This window comes from Triplophysa dalaica, chromosome 16 (genome assembly GCF_015846415.1).
Source record: "Triplophysa dalaica isolate WHDGS20190420 chromosome 16, ASM1584641v1, whole genome shotgun sequence".
Taxonomy (NCBI): Eukaryota; Metazoa; Chordata; class Actinopteri; order Cypriniformes; family Nemacheilidae; genus Triplophysa; species Triplophysa dalaica.
The window spans coordinates 1,124,437-1,139,935 of NC_079557.1; the positions used below are offsets into that span (position 1 = coordinate 1,124,437).

General features: G+C 38.9%; 1 protein-coding gene across 2 annotated transcripts; it reads left to right on the forward strand.

Annotated features, from left to right (window-relative positions):
* The first annotated feature begins 1,473 nt into the window (after positions 1–1,473).
* On the forward strand, positions 1,474–14,075 carry enpp6 (ectonucleotide pyrophosphatase/phosphodiesterase 6). 2 transcript variants are annotated; one of them, XM_056770378.1, is made up of 8 exons: positions 1,474–1,746; positions 5,331–5,510; positions 5,716–5,827; positions 5,962–6,103; positions 6,186–6,365; positions 7,149–7,286; positions 12,170–12,284; positions 12,687–14,075. In XM_056770378.1, the coding sequence occupies exons 1-8, from the start codon at positions 1,518–1,520 to the stop codon at positions 12,896–12,898; spliced, it is 1,308 nt and encodes a 435-aa protein (XP_056626356.1). In that variant the 5' UTR covers positions 1,474–1,517; the 3' UTR covers positions 12,899–14,075. The 2 variants fall into 2 exon arrangements, with proteins under 2 accessions (XP_056626356.1, XP_056626357.1); XM_056770379.1 differs by having other exon boundaries at positions 6,252–6,365.
* The last annotated feature ends 1,424 nt before the right edge of the window (positions 14,076–15,499 follow it).

The window sequence follows — 15,499 nt, forward strand, 5'->3', positions numbered from 1 at the left end:
TAAGCAGATCAAAGGTTTAGTGAAAACACCTGCTTCTCATTCTAGTAATTGGCGAGGAGACGCATTTAAGGCGCGACGGAGGAAGCAAGCGAGAGAGAGAAACCGGCTGAGAAACGGAGTGAAGGAGAAGCCTCGAGACATTGCGTCCAGGACTTACAGAAGGAACCTTACTCGACAAAGATATATATATATATATATATATATATATAGTTTGAATGTTTGATACAGGAAGTTGAAAACCCGGAAGTGAATTGTAATAAAAGATTCTTAAGTTTCTCAGCCACACTGACCCCGCCTCCTTTCTTCCTTATCTCTGAACTTTGTTACACTTACATATATCAACTTATTAGGCATAATCGGCACAAGACTGAGCACGTAAACGTGTTCAATAGAGGGAATACAAGTGTCGTCACTTTACCACGTTAACACCACGTGAGCACACCGGAGCGTGCCCTCCTGGGTGGCAAAACATTCAGCAAACTGACTGCTTACATCAGGGGTGTCCAAAGTCAGTCCTGGAGGGCCTTTGTCCTGCAAAGTTTAGCTTCAACCTTAATCAAACACACCTGAACAGCTAATCAAGGTCTCACAAACCAGACTAGAAACTTCCAGACAGGTGTGTTGAGTCAAGTTGGAGCTAAACTCTGCAGGACTGTGCCTTCCAGGACCCACATTGGACACCCCTGGCTTACATGATCATTAAACGCAATTCCGCGCAACAAAGGGAGCGTGTCCTGGTGCTCAAGGGGGCATGTCCACATGGGATAGTTACCTTGATGCACACCCACTATTGACGGGCTGAGAGAAAAACAGCAAAAAGAACCAATTTGTGTTTCGTAGAGAATTCAAGGTACTGCTATCAAACCAACAGTAATATTATGATTATGATGATTATTAATATAATTATAACGGTTTAAACTTGCGTATTTGGTGTAAACACACTGTTACACTGCAGATTTTATGTCTGAATTGAAGATTGATGTCTTGAATATGGACTAAAATGTTGGTTTTATGTAAAGTTATGAGTTAAGCAACAGTTCACCAAAACAAAAGAAAATTCTGTCATCATTCATTCATCCTGGTGTCATTTTAAACCTGTATGTAGAACACAAAAGAAGATATTTTGAGGAATGTTGATTGCCAAACAACACTGAACTCCATTGACTTCCATTGAATGAACACAAAAAGAGACATTTCTTTATTATTATTATTATAATTATTATTATTATTAAATATCTTATTTTTCATTTTACTGTGCATTTATTAATGTTAACAGATACACTATTCGTTCACGTTAAGTAATCTTACCTTCATGAGTTACCTTAATGTTATTAACTTCTGTAGCTCAGATGAGTTTTTGTTTCAGTTTTTCCTCCTCTTGGACATAATGACTGTGAGGGAGGGACTGGTGTACGCACACACACGCATTCACGCACGCACGCACACACACACACACGCTCACACACACTCTTTGTTAATCAGTCCATCAGTCACAGAACATCACGTCTAAGAACATCATGTCTCGATCAGTCCTGAACATCTTCATCTTCCTCCTCCTCTGTAGATCCTGCGACTCCAGCCGCAAACTTCTGCTCTTTCTCATCGATGGTCTCAGGTACGATTATACAGACGATTTACAAAACCTGGAAGGATTCAGAGAGATCGTGGAAAACGGTGTGAAAGTGGATTACATGACTCCAGATTTCCCCAGTCTGTCCTATCCAAACTATTATTCTCTAATGACAGGTAAGACTTGCCAACAAACTTTATATGTACCTATTGTGTTTTATTGGTGTGTAAACATTAAAAGTTATACACTCTTAAAAATAAAGTTGCTTGAAAGGTTGTTCACAGCAACACCATAGAAGAATCTTTTCTTGGTTCCACAAAGAACCATTCAGTCAAAGGTTCTTTAAAGAATCATCTCTTTCTTATGTTTTATCATCTGAAGAACCTTTTTTCACCACAAAGAACCTTTAGTGAAACAGAAAGGTTCTTCGGATGCTAAAGGTTATTCTTTATGGAAACATTGAGTCAAAACAGATCCTTCTATGGCATCGTGAATCATGTCTATTTTTAAGAGTGCGTGTGACATCTGCTGATTGGTTATTGGTTGAACAGAGCAATTAAAAATGACAGGTCGGACCTGTTCCAAAACAACAACAGAACTATCTCCTAATTATAGGATTAGGTTATCGGTTATCGGAGACATAATTTTGCAATTTTGACCTCTGCGACACATTAGACTTTTCTGAAATTCCTAAGATGTCTTACCATCACACCAGAAGAAAGAATGAGACAGAGGAGACAAGACATGCCACAACTTTGAGTGTTTTGTGAAAAAAATTATAATTCATTTGATCATCTGGGACACGTCACTTTGTAATCTGGGACATATGTGTTAGGCCTAAAATAGCCAATTAATTTATGCATGCCAATCACAAAACCACCAATTTTTGAAAAAGCATTTTGAAAAAATTACAAGTCTAGAAAATTCAAAAAGAAAAATCAAATTTTCAACACTTTAATAGACATTTAGTTGCTAGAATCGATATCAAACATAATTTGACAGCAATTATTACCATTGTCTTATTTTTGACAGATTTATGTCCTTAACATCACTGTCAGTTAACCTATGTCACTGACCTTTGTCATGCAATTCCAGGGGAGCTTCTTGATTGACAAATGCCCCGCCCCTTTCTGTGCAATCACCATGTGAAGTCATGACATCTATGCTAAAATTACAGTAAAAGTGACTAAAATGTGATAGAACAGGAAATAACACACTAGATCTGAGATGTCCCAGATTACCCTAATTCACCCTATTATTATCATATTAATGCTGCATTATTTTCATTATTTCAGATTTATGATTCTAATAACATTTTATTAACATATCTATTCATTTTTTTTTAAGGGTAAGTAACGTTAGATCAAGGAAAATACATTTCATGCAGTGTGTTGTTCTGCTATGTTTGGAAGTAACCAGTCTGCCGAGGTGTAGGTAAGAAGGGGTTATTGTCTTGTAAAAAAGGGAGTCGACTCTGAATCACTCAAACGAGACGTGAATAACTGTACTTTCAGTCCGCCGCCGTTGAGACCATAAAAATAGATCTGGCCGCCCTGCCAACAACGCTGTAGAAGAGTATTGGGCGCACTGACGCTGTGACGTAGATCGAAATCTGACCACAAGAAATTGATCAGTGGAAAGAACTTTATTTTAGTCACACGTTTGCTAACGAAATAATATTCCAATTGCCACATATGATAAACTCGTTTGACCACTCACAGCAGACTCCCGTAATGATGATAGATGCTGAATGAGTTTGACCAATCACAACAGACTACACCATCTGACCAATCACACGACACTAGGCAAGCAGATAGGTGGGGATTAGACGGAATGAATCATTTGTGAGTCAGTCAAGAAGTGAGGTAGGAATAACTGCCTATTATTATGAAATAATAGTATTTTTACACCTTCTATTAACATTAACTTGTAGTTGTACGCTCCATAAACCAAAGTAGGACCTTAAAAATCAAATATTACTTACTCTTTAAACATTACATAAATACTGCCAGAATAACATTTTCATACCAATTTATATTGGTATGACTTATTATGTTTTTTTATAACATTGAGACACCTTTAGCCGAAGCTCTGAGAACATGCCGTGATTTGTAAGTTCTTATTGTTATGGTCTGTTCCCGAATTTTCTCCAAGGACTCCACCTCCCATGATTCTACACGCTCCCTCAGCTGTCCCTCGTCTTCAATCACCCACACCTGCCAACCATCATCATCCGGACTCTTATTTATACTCCACCGTTGTCGAGCACATAATGTCATACCTTTGTGGGTTCTCTCACGCGCCAGTGTATTGCTGTTTGTATTACACAGTAGGCCTAATGTGCTGCATTTATTAAATTACATAAATTGTACTTTTCTGTCATGGAGTCATTAGCTTTTTTATTAAGAGCAGTTGTTGTCCAGGGCCTGTATTTATCAAGGCTCTAAGAATTACTCACAAGAACACTGCTAAGAATTGACCTAAAAGTTAGATATCACGCCTTCAGCCCTTCGAAGCTCTCACTCCGGAGGGTAAACAAATTAGAGGGCTTACGTCATTGGGGTGAGCTCTTTGAAATGGAACGCACCGACGGTTTGATTAATGGCTCGTCGTCAAACATTTCAAAATCAATCTTTCCCTCCCGAAAGATTCATACACAGATTCAAAAGTGATTTTTGCTTTTATGCTTAAGTTTGGAATTATGAGGAAATCTCATGAGTTCTCAGCACTTACGACTAAAATGGCACTTTGAGAAACTTGATAAATACTGGCGAAGTATGTTGCTTGTGTTTTGGCGTCATTATATGAGAACTATAATAGTCATCAAATGTTACAGAGCAAAGAAATCAAAGACACATCACCACACCCTTAACCAGCCACACATCTGTCCGTGTTACAGTGACCCAGAGGAACATGTTACCGCTCAGAGGTTTCTCTTTCATATAGTCAGGAGATTTGACGGCGGACACAAGTGTGTCATTTAATGTATCCACTCAAGTCTCATGAACTTATTGGAAAAAATGAAAACAGAAACAAATGAGAGTATAATTGAAACACTTGGGGCCGGTTTCCTGGACACGGCTTGAGCCCCAGACTATCTAATGTTAGAGGTATCTAGATCGAAAACAACTTACACGGAAATATGTTAACATATATCCGTGTGACTGTTTTGTTTTAAGATGCACACATTTTTATTTGTAAAGTATTTTTCTTTTTAATTGACGTGATTTAACTAAGGCTTAGTCCTGGCTTGAGCAGTCCTGTCCGGAAACCGCCCCTTGAAGTTAAAACAGATGAAGAGTATAGTTGAGGGTGTAAAATGAATATAAGATAAATTCGATGAGAAACGTTTGAGACTGTAGACTTGACAACAATGTCTAAAACCGAGCTCAGATTTGGCATCTCGGTTGAGATTTAAGCCTCTTTTTTTCACAGAAGAATCTCAAGCAAAAAAAGTCTCCATTTGCACTCCATTTAATCTCACTCACGTCTAAGAGAAACTATCGAGACATTAAAGAAATCTCAACTGTGCTTTTTTTCGTTATTTAGCCAAAATCCTTTGAATCTCAACAATGTTTTTATTGGAAAAGATGAGGTTGATGCTGATGTTTGTTTGAGAAAGGCAGAATGCTGTTCTTTTATTTGTCTGTGTTCTTAAGACATTCAGGTGACACATGACCTGAACTTCAGGTGAAAATCCTCCTCTGGTCCCTGAACAGTAAACACTGGTTAGATGACTTCACTTCTCCTCGTGTTGTAGGGCGCTTCTGTGACGTGCATCAGATGACGGGGAATTACATGTGGGATAAAGACTCCACGAAGGAATTCTCTATCGGGACAAATGTGGACAGCCGTTTGCCTCTGTGGTGGGACGGTTCAGAGCCGCTGTGGGTGACCGGGCAGAAACTGGGAAAGAGCGTCTACATGTACTACTGGCCCGGTCAGTGTAACCAAATCACTTCATTATATCATGAATATATCGAGCTCCACATACAGTCATGGATCTGACGACTGGATTCAAACACTGTTACAGATTTTGCTTTTTGAAGAATTTAAAGAGCAAAGCTTGAAGTGTTTGAGCTGTAAAAAGGAAACGTTTCACAAATGAAAATTTGTGTTCTGAAGTGTTTCTTCTGTTCATTCAGGCTGTGATGTGACGATTCTTGGTGTGAGACCTTCATTCTGTGAGAAATATGTGAACAGCCCATCAGACAAGAACCTGACAGACGCGATGGAGAACGCTCTCAACAGCTTGAAGTAGGAAAAACACAAACAGTTCATGGAAAAGTTCACTGTTTTTCTGTTAACCTAATTTTAAAAGATTTGTTATAATTATTCATTCTTAATAAAATAATGAATCATATTTGATGTGTGTGGTTTGTTTCAAACAGGAGTAATAAAGCCGACATGGCTGCGATATATTTTGAGAACATTGATCTTCTAGGACATTATTTCGGTCCTCGTTCTCCACAGATCCAGAGTGCCGTGCGCTCACTGGATCAGGCTCTCCTACACCTCAACCGTAAAATCAAGGTCTGTTTCTTCACAAGTCACAAGTTTATTTGAAATGTTTACTTGATTCTGTGTTTGTGAAACACGTTTGTGTCTTTTTCAGGAGAAGAACATGAGAGATGAGGTCAATGTGGTGTTGTTTTCTGATCATGGTATGACTGTGTTCAAGGGGCAGGAAAAAGTCATCGAGCTGGACAAATACATCTCCATGTCAAGCATCATTAAAATGATGGACAGAGGGCCGGTGGTGAGCCTGTGGCCCAAAGAAGACAAGTTTGAGGAGGTGAGATAATAAACCCATCGCTCTTCTCATCACATTTCCATCTGATGCATGTCTGCTCAAAGAACCGAAAACAACAACAAAACAAAACTGGATATTATTTCATCTTATAAAAGTGATTCTGTTTTTTTACAATTAGGGCTGTCGAACGATTAATTGCAATTTATCACATCCAGAATAAAAGTTTGTGTTTACTGAGCATAGACTATGTCTATGTACATGTCTCTGTAAACTAAAAAAACATACACATACATGGCTATATATATATATATATATTTATATTTACATTTAAGCATTTGGCAGATGCTTTTATCCAAAACGCCTTACATTGCATTATCCTATAGATTTATACTAAGCTATGTGCAATTCCCTGGGATCAAACCCAAAACCTTACGTTGATATCGCAATGCGATTAGCACTGAGCTACAGAAAAGCTATATGTATATATAATAAATGTATGTGTAAACTTTTGTTCTAGATATACCTGTATTATTCTAGAACTTTTATTCTATGTATATCCTAAACACAATTGAACTTTCACTAAATATATTGTGTTTTATTGTGTTCATGACAATGCTGTGTACAGTAAAAAGTATATATGAAAAGTTTATTTTCAAAAAGGTTTTTTTATTGTGCATTCCAATTAATATCAATCAAACTGCATTTGGTATGTTTTTATTTAAGCCCTAATTACAAAAAAATACAGCTAACACAATAAAAACATGATTTTTGATCTCATTTGGAACCTAACTCTTCATAAACACGTTTTCTTTTATTGTAATGTAGATATATAAAAACCTGAGCAAAGTGAACAACATGAATGTTTATAAGAAGCAAGAGATTCCAAATCGATATCACTACAGGAACGGGAGATTCGTCTCGACACTGACCCTCGTGGCAGAGCCCGGATGGTTCATCGCTGAGGTTTGTCTCTTCAGAACGTCCAGATCCATCCTAAAAAAATGCCAATTGAAATATGAATGCAGGCGGCTAAACTTTTGAAAGCATTAAAAATTTACATCTATGTCTATGTTACTGTATGTGCACTATACATAAACATCAACTAGAGTCCTGTTGATTTCATAAAATATATACAAATATTCATTTCAAATTCAACATTTACTTGACTGATACAATGTAGCCTACTGCTTTGACCAATCAGCATTAGGTACTATTAATTTTCTCGTCTTCATATCAGTTCTGTTATCACATATGAAATTTTGCACCTCAGGGGCCCGTTTCAGAAAGCAGGGTAAGTGCAAACTCAGAGTAAGTTAACCCCAGAAAACGGAATACTCAGGGTTTTTGGTTTCAGAACGCGAGGTATGTCAAACCCTCGACCGCGGTGTAAGTCAAGCCCATTTCAGAAATCTACGTATCTTATACTCCAAGTGAGTAACCAGAGTAACATACTCCTTGAACCTAACCTGGTCTGGAGCAGGTTTTATTCCGCAAACCCAGGGTTTGTTTCAATCTCCGCCCCCTTTTCGAAGCGCGAGCGGTGTTGAAATTACATACGTCATTTGTTTATTGATTCGTGTTCCTAATCGCGCTCTATTTAGTCACACAGAACTTAAAATGTCATGTTCGTTTATTCAGAAACCCAGAGAAGAGTAAGCTGCAGTTTTCGCAGAGAATTATATTTATGTCGGGAGAGAATTGTGAGGCCCCGTTTGGATGTTTTATCTGAACTTTTAAGGCCAGTTTAAGAAGTATATTTAACATTTCCCAATCAGGCATCCTACTAGCAAGACCATTTTATTTCTTTAAACTTTCCTGAATGAATGATGTTATTGTATTTCTACGACGGCGTTTTAGTGCCATGTTAAAAATAAAATAAATTCAAGATTATGAGAATATAGTCGAAATGTTACGAGAATAAACTCGTCGGAATACGTATTTTATTTTCGTGAAAGTTGTAGTTTAAGTTTTGTTTAAGCACGTCATCTGAAGTGAGTTAATTCGTAGTTCATGTCAGAGTTTTTCTTCTGAATAAATTCAGTTTCCTACATGATCGCTGCAGTGTCCTTTTACTAATTATAACTTCGTGATGATGCGCCAAAAGACAAATAATTTCCTTATTGCTAAATCATAATCTAAAGTAGGATTTAAGGAAATCCCCCACAGCCATTGTTTTTAGCAATTCTGTGATTTTTCTCAAAATATTACGAGTTTATTCTCGTAACATTTCGACTTTATATTTCGACTTTATTCTCGTAACATTTCGACTTTATATTTAATTTTCAGCTGCTGCCAGGATTGTACCTACATGAGAGCATGAGAGTTAAATATAATTCGCATTTTCACAGTTTCAACAAAATAAATATTAAAGTGATTGACATATAAACTTGCGCATTAACACGTGAAGCACTTTTCTCTCACGCTAACTCTCTTTCTTTTGCTGGTGTGGCTGTGTTGCTCTTTTATATGAATATGTGTCATATTCACTGTACACTTGTAACAGTTCCTTCAATTCGATTGGCGAGAAATGAACAGAGCGCTTTTTGTCACGTGCCGTTGCCATGGTGAATCGTGCTATCTTCACTCAATTGATGATGGCTTTTCATCGCCATGCTGCACCCGCGGGACCTAGAATGAACTTACTCAGAGTGGATTGAACTAACTCAAGTCACCTGGTCTGAGATTGAACTAACTCAAATCAGCTGTTCTGAAACTGAAAAATCAGAGTAGCGATTCTCAGAGTAAATCAACTCAGAGTTCAGATTTTAACTCGGTGTTGGTTGAACTTCCTTATTGAAACGTGCCCCTGGTGATTCTCAGGCGTGATGTGGAATTTTCCACTATCTTCCCTCCTGATCTGTTTAATGGCCTTTATAGAATAGAATACAAAAAGAATATTCTAGAAAAAGAATGGCTAGAAAAGAATAGGAAAGAATGGAATATAATGTAACAGAACAGAACAGAACAGAACAGAACAGGAGTGCGTTTCCCGTAAAACTACATAACTCGCGGGTTAACCACCATAGTACGTTGTATTGTTAGGGAAATTAACGATGTTGTTACGACTGTTTCCTGAAACCGTAGTTACTCTGTCAGAGATCAGTGGATGAACGTCACAGAACTAGATGAGTAATGACGTCTAGCCTACTAATAAATACGTTCAGATCGAATTTATGTCAAATTATTGCTGTAAATAACCTACATTGGATTTATGGACTACTTTTTTATCCTATTTTTGTCATCTGTTTTTTTTTCAGGATATTGAATTCATTTATAAGTGTCCTCCTATGTCATTCCGCTCAGGGATTCCCCAGGGTCCTAGTGCACGCAGATCATGAGCATGCGTACTTTTAAGAAAAAGCGATTTATTTCCTTCACAAACTAAAAGATGTCCAATTAAATCTGTGTATAAGAATATAAGAATGCACTGCATGTGGCTTGCTTACTTTGATCAAAAGCTTGATGCATGTAAGTCTACATGCAATATTAATAATAAGGAACGATGCTACCACTGCTCTAGACATGTAGTTCCAACCAAACAACTTTGCCATGGTGCTTGTGATTGATCGTTGGGACGATGATTTTCGGAAACACTTAAATCGTTGAACTATCCTGGAGCGACGGAACTCATGACCATATTGGCTACGATGCTTTCAGGAAACGCACCCCGGGTCAGAACAGAATAGGAAAGAATAGAAAAGAACAGATACATTTACATGACGAATGCAAGTGTGTGTGTCAATGCCATCCATCTATCAATTTTCTTCCGCTTATCCTGGGCCGGGTCGCGGGGGCACCAGTTTAAGCAGGGATGCCTAGACTTCCCTCTCCCTAGACACTTCCTCCAGCCCTTCCGGGGGGACACCGAGGGTGGGACATGCCCGGAACACCTTCCCGGGAAGTCGTCCTGGGGGCATCCGGAAAAGATGCCCGAGCCACCTCAGCTGTCCCCTCTCGATGTGGAGGAACAGCTGCTCTACTCTGAGCTCCTCCCGAGTGACCGAGCTTCTCACCCTATCTCTAAGGGATCGCCCAGCCACCCTGCAGAGAAAGCTCATTTCGGCCGCCTGTATCCGGGATCTTGTCCTTTGGTCATGGGCTGTGGGTCATGACCGAAAGGTGAGAGTAGGAAAGTAGATTGACCGGTAAATCGAGAGCTTCGCCTTGCGGCTCAGCTCCTTCTTCACCACGACAGACCGGTACAGCGACCACATTACTGCAGAAGCTGCACTGATCCGTCTGTCAATCTCCCATTCCATCCTTCCCTCACACGTGAACAAGACCCCCAGATACTTGAATTCCTCCACTTGAGGCTGGGACTCTCCACCCACCTGAAGTGGGCAGGCCACCCTTTTCCGACTGAGAACCATGGCCTCAGATTTGGAGGTGCTGATTCTTATCCCAGCCGCTTCACACTCGGCTGCAAACCGTCCCAGTGCATGCTGAAGATCCTGGTCTGATGGGGCCAGCACGACGACATCATCCGCAAAGAGCAGAGATGAAATCGTGTGGTCCCCAAACCCGATACCCTCCGCCCCTGGCTGCGCCTAGAAATTCTGTCCATAAAAATTATGAACAGAACCGGTGACAAAGGGCAGCTCTGCCGGAGTCCAACATGCACCAGGAACAAGTCTGACTTACTGCCGGCAATGCGAACCAAGCTCCTGCTCCGGTCGTACAGGGACCGGATAGCCCATAGCAAAGGGTCCCGAATCCCATACTCCCAGAGCCCCCTTCACAAGATGCTGCGAGGGACACAGTCGAATGCCTTCTCCAAATCCACAAAACACATGTGAATTGTTTGGGCAAACTCCCATGAACCCTCCAGCACCCTGGAGAGGGTATAGAGCTGGTCCAGTGTTCCACGACCGGGACAAAAAACCACATTGTTCCTCCTGAATCCGAGGTTCTACCATCGGCCGGATTCTCCTCTCCAGTACCCTGGCATAGACTTTCCCGGGGAGGATGAGAAGTGTGATCCCCGATAGTTGGAGCACACCCTCCAGGTCCCCTTTCGTAAAAAGAGGTACCACCACCCCGGTCTGCCAGTCCAAGGGCACTGTCCCCGACCGCCACGCGGTGCTGCACAGGCGTCCCGGGGTTGGGGCTCGTATGCGAGCGCCTGGTGGTCGGGGCTCCCCCACGGGCCCCCCCGTAAGGGGCTGGTGCGTAGTGGATCGGGCAGCAGTCGAAGGCAGGGGCCTCGACAACCCGATCCCTGGACGTGGAATCTAGCTCTAGGGACACGGTGTGTCAATGCATGTATGATATTTAAGGTTTTGCTTGTAGTTAACATGTTTTCTGGAACATGTGGTTGTAACAGTGAAAATTGTAAAAACGCTATATAAATAAAAGTTGCAGTCATTTCATAAAAATGAAACGAAGTACCAGAATCACATGTTTAGAATATGGAAACAGGAAACCGGGAACACTAAGAATGGAATTAAACTGGAAACATGTAACACCAACATAGCAGGTACAACAACTGACAAAGGACCACCAAAACACTGGGGTTTAATTATCAAAAACTAATGAGGGCTCTGACCTTGAAACAAGACAAACATGGGAAACTAATTAAGAGGAACCCATGAAGAAGAGAACTAAAAGAACAAAATACAAAATTAAAGTCCACCTAACATGAACATGGAACACTTAACAAGACTAATATGCTTTGTAGATTCTCAGTAAGACCAGCGATGTCAGAGAATTCAGCAGCATCATGATTCAGTTGTGCATATAAAAAGCCCCTTTAGTCCAAAAACAACAGTGGGTTTGAGGACAGATATCAAAGCAATGTATCATGGGGTTTACTGCAAAATCAAAACTGTGAATTCTTTCTTTTACAGAATAGAAGCATACTACCCTTCCCGGAAAACAGCACGGGGCAGGAAGAGTACGGCTTGCACGGTTATGATAATGAGTTTATAGACATGAGAGGATTTTTTATGGCACAAGGACCGGGTGAGACACAACACACTGGACCACTTACCCCTTTAGATTCTTATAAGAAAGAAACATCTCTTCAATATCTCAATTATTTTGTCCATCCATCGATGAGATTTAATGGAAAGAAAATGGAAACTTAAGACTTAAGGCCCAAATTTCTCACGTTAATCTTGTTAGAGTTTCAGTTTCAAATTTGTCAATATTATTGAAATCTTAATACGAACACAAACATTTCTCATCGAATTTACTCAAATTCACATTCTTTTACATAAACAATCTACATTCATTTACACCTTTATACTCTTTGTTTTGTTTTGTTTTTCTTTTTATAATTATATGCCAATTTAGAAGGTGAACATTTAGATGAGGCAAATAAGGTAATAATTCATATTTTTGTTTTGATATTTTTCTCTCCAGACTTCAAGACAAATTACCGCGCTGGTCCCATTCGATCAGTAGATGTGTATAATATTTTATGCAAGACGCTGGGGATTGAACCTCTGCCCAACAACGGCTCGTGGTCCAGGGTGGAGAGTATGTTAAGAAGCTCAACAGATGTCACACGACCCGCTCTGATCTGCAGCTTGCTTCTGTCATTACTGCTGCTCATACAGTCTGAAATCTTCTAGATTAATCCACAGCGGTTTATGAAGGACTCCAATTCACTTTGATAACATTGTTCAGATCTTCAGACCCAAGAGAACTAACCAGAAACATGTTATATTTTATGCGTTTCATTCGAGACATGCTGAGACACACCGCCTGTGTTTTTGAGTTCTTCATACTTATGCTGGTATATAATGTACAATATCTACTCAAGAAATTTATATTTTAGAAACATTGTGATCTTTTATTCAAGTACTTTTATCTCCGTTTTAGTTTATTAAATATATCTGTGAATGATCTCTGTAAGATGGTAAGAACACAGTGAAAATACTTTTATTTATAATTACTGTAAAATGTAGTTTCACAAGTAGTTACAAGTTTTAAATGCATAGGGAGCATGACGTATCATTTTTATTTTTGTAACAATACACTATCCTCCTTTCAGAACGAACAGGATTTATGTTAATTTTCCCCTCAAATTGTAATTTTATCCTAGTTATAGCGGGACTCTTATTTGGAATTCTATGGTGATACTGCAGAATAACAGTCGTTGAATAACTGAGAACTTTTTCTGTTTATATATATATATATATATATATATATATATATATATACAATATAAAAATAAGCAACGCATTCTCACGACGTGAAGGGCACGCGAATTTACCGTCTTTATAAAAATATATGATAGATATAATTTGCAATGATAATCTTTCGGGGTTTAATTTAAATTTAATGTCGAGGATAATGCTATTCAGACAGTTTGAGCAAGTGATGTAACCGTTTATTTAGCTTATCTTTTATTTAGCTTATCGTAAAATAAAACAAATAATACAACCAGTCACAATGTCGTTAAAAAAACAGATATTCCAAGTGTACCAACCTGAAACGATCGATTTGTATGAGGAACAGATGCGAAGATCACCGTCCACCGTCAATCTCAAATCCAGTCAATTACGACGTTCAAAAATTGCCGCCAGAGGAAGTTACGTCAGATTGGATGTCATTGGCTCTCCCGTGTCTCGTGACAGATCAAGACATTTCTATTGGCTCCCGCCTTTGAATAGGAGCCGACTTCATTTATTCACGAACACATAAAGTTATCGTGAGGCTTTGGTGCAAAAAGGTCTTCAAAACGAGTTGTTTTTTATATTTTGTAATGCTTTCGCTCAGTTTTTGCAATAAATACCTGTCACTGTACTTTATTCGCGTGTTGTGTTTTATATGGCTGAGAAGTGGTTAGGTTTAGGGTAAAACGTCGTTGTGTAAGCTCTTGATACACCTCTGGAGACATATTAATGTATGTTTCATTGCATTTCGGTCAAAAGATCCTCCAAAAAATTACACACTGGACCTTTAAATGTGAACGTTATTGTGTAGAGGGTCATTATATCGCGCGCGCTTGTGTACGTGGGATTTAGGAAGTTAACATAGGCTACATTTATGTCCTTCTAGCGTAAATCGCTTAAAAAAAATAATAGCCTACTAAGCGGTGAATTTTGTTCGTGAAAAATAGCAGAAAGTAGAATAAAATTTTATTCTATTCCTACATTTAAAAAACATTTGAACTAAGACAGTCATCTTTGGGATGTTAAGCTGTAGTTTGAAATGTTTATAGAGGCAGAATTCATATCTATTTATTTTTTATTTCTATTGAAAAGTGAAATCATTTTTAATTTAATTATGCAACTAATTATGTTTGTTTTACACAACTAATGCAGTTCCTCATCTGTAACTGTTCCTGGTTTATCAGTAGTCTCAGTGGCGGTTCTACATTGAATCACTCCCCGGGCGAGATCCGCTCTGGGTGCCCCCCCATCTACTCCCACCCATCCGAGAGAAAAAAAGCCATGTTTTACCATAACTATATAAGTGTAAGACGAACCTTATATTTCTCAATTGCACAAATCCTTCAACAGAACATTTTAAAAACACAATTCTGCACAAATCAGTATAAGTTATCAGAACTTAAATATACTCTATGTACATAAATGTTGCAACATATGTACATGATGTACATATGTATCATGATGTAACACGACCAGAGAAGAACAACATTAAAATATTAAGAATAATATACAAATAAAATATAGAAAAAATATTCTAAATAGCACAAATCCTTCATCACACAAAAGCAAATCTAATTATTACACTATTGCACTAAGAACAGAAAACACAAACTAAAACCTGACCTTTCTGGCCTTCCTTAATGCAAAATCATCAATAATGTCATCATACGAAATCTGCCCCCTATTGAGTTATTGATACTGATGATAGGAAGGCCAGTGAGCTGTTCTTGAGACATGGTTGACCTCAGGTATGACTTGATCAACTTTTGAAAAGCTCCTCTCTGCTTGAGCCACAGTGACTGGCAGAGTAAGTGTAATCCTGAGAGCAGTCCAAAAGTTGGGGTAGATCTCTGATAGATCCTTATCATGCATAAAAGTGATAAAATTCAAGGAGGCTGATGGTTTTTGATGGCTGACCAGTGACAGAGGATTCTCCAAAATACTTTAGAAGTGCCCATGAATTTGCAATTGAAATTGACATCAAAAGACAGTAGGCTACAGTATAACTCTTATGAATTGCAAATTTAAATAAACATGCCCTTACATGCCAAATGT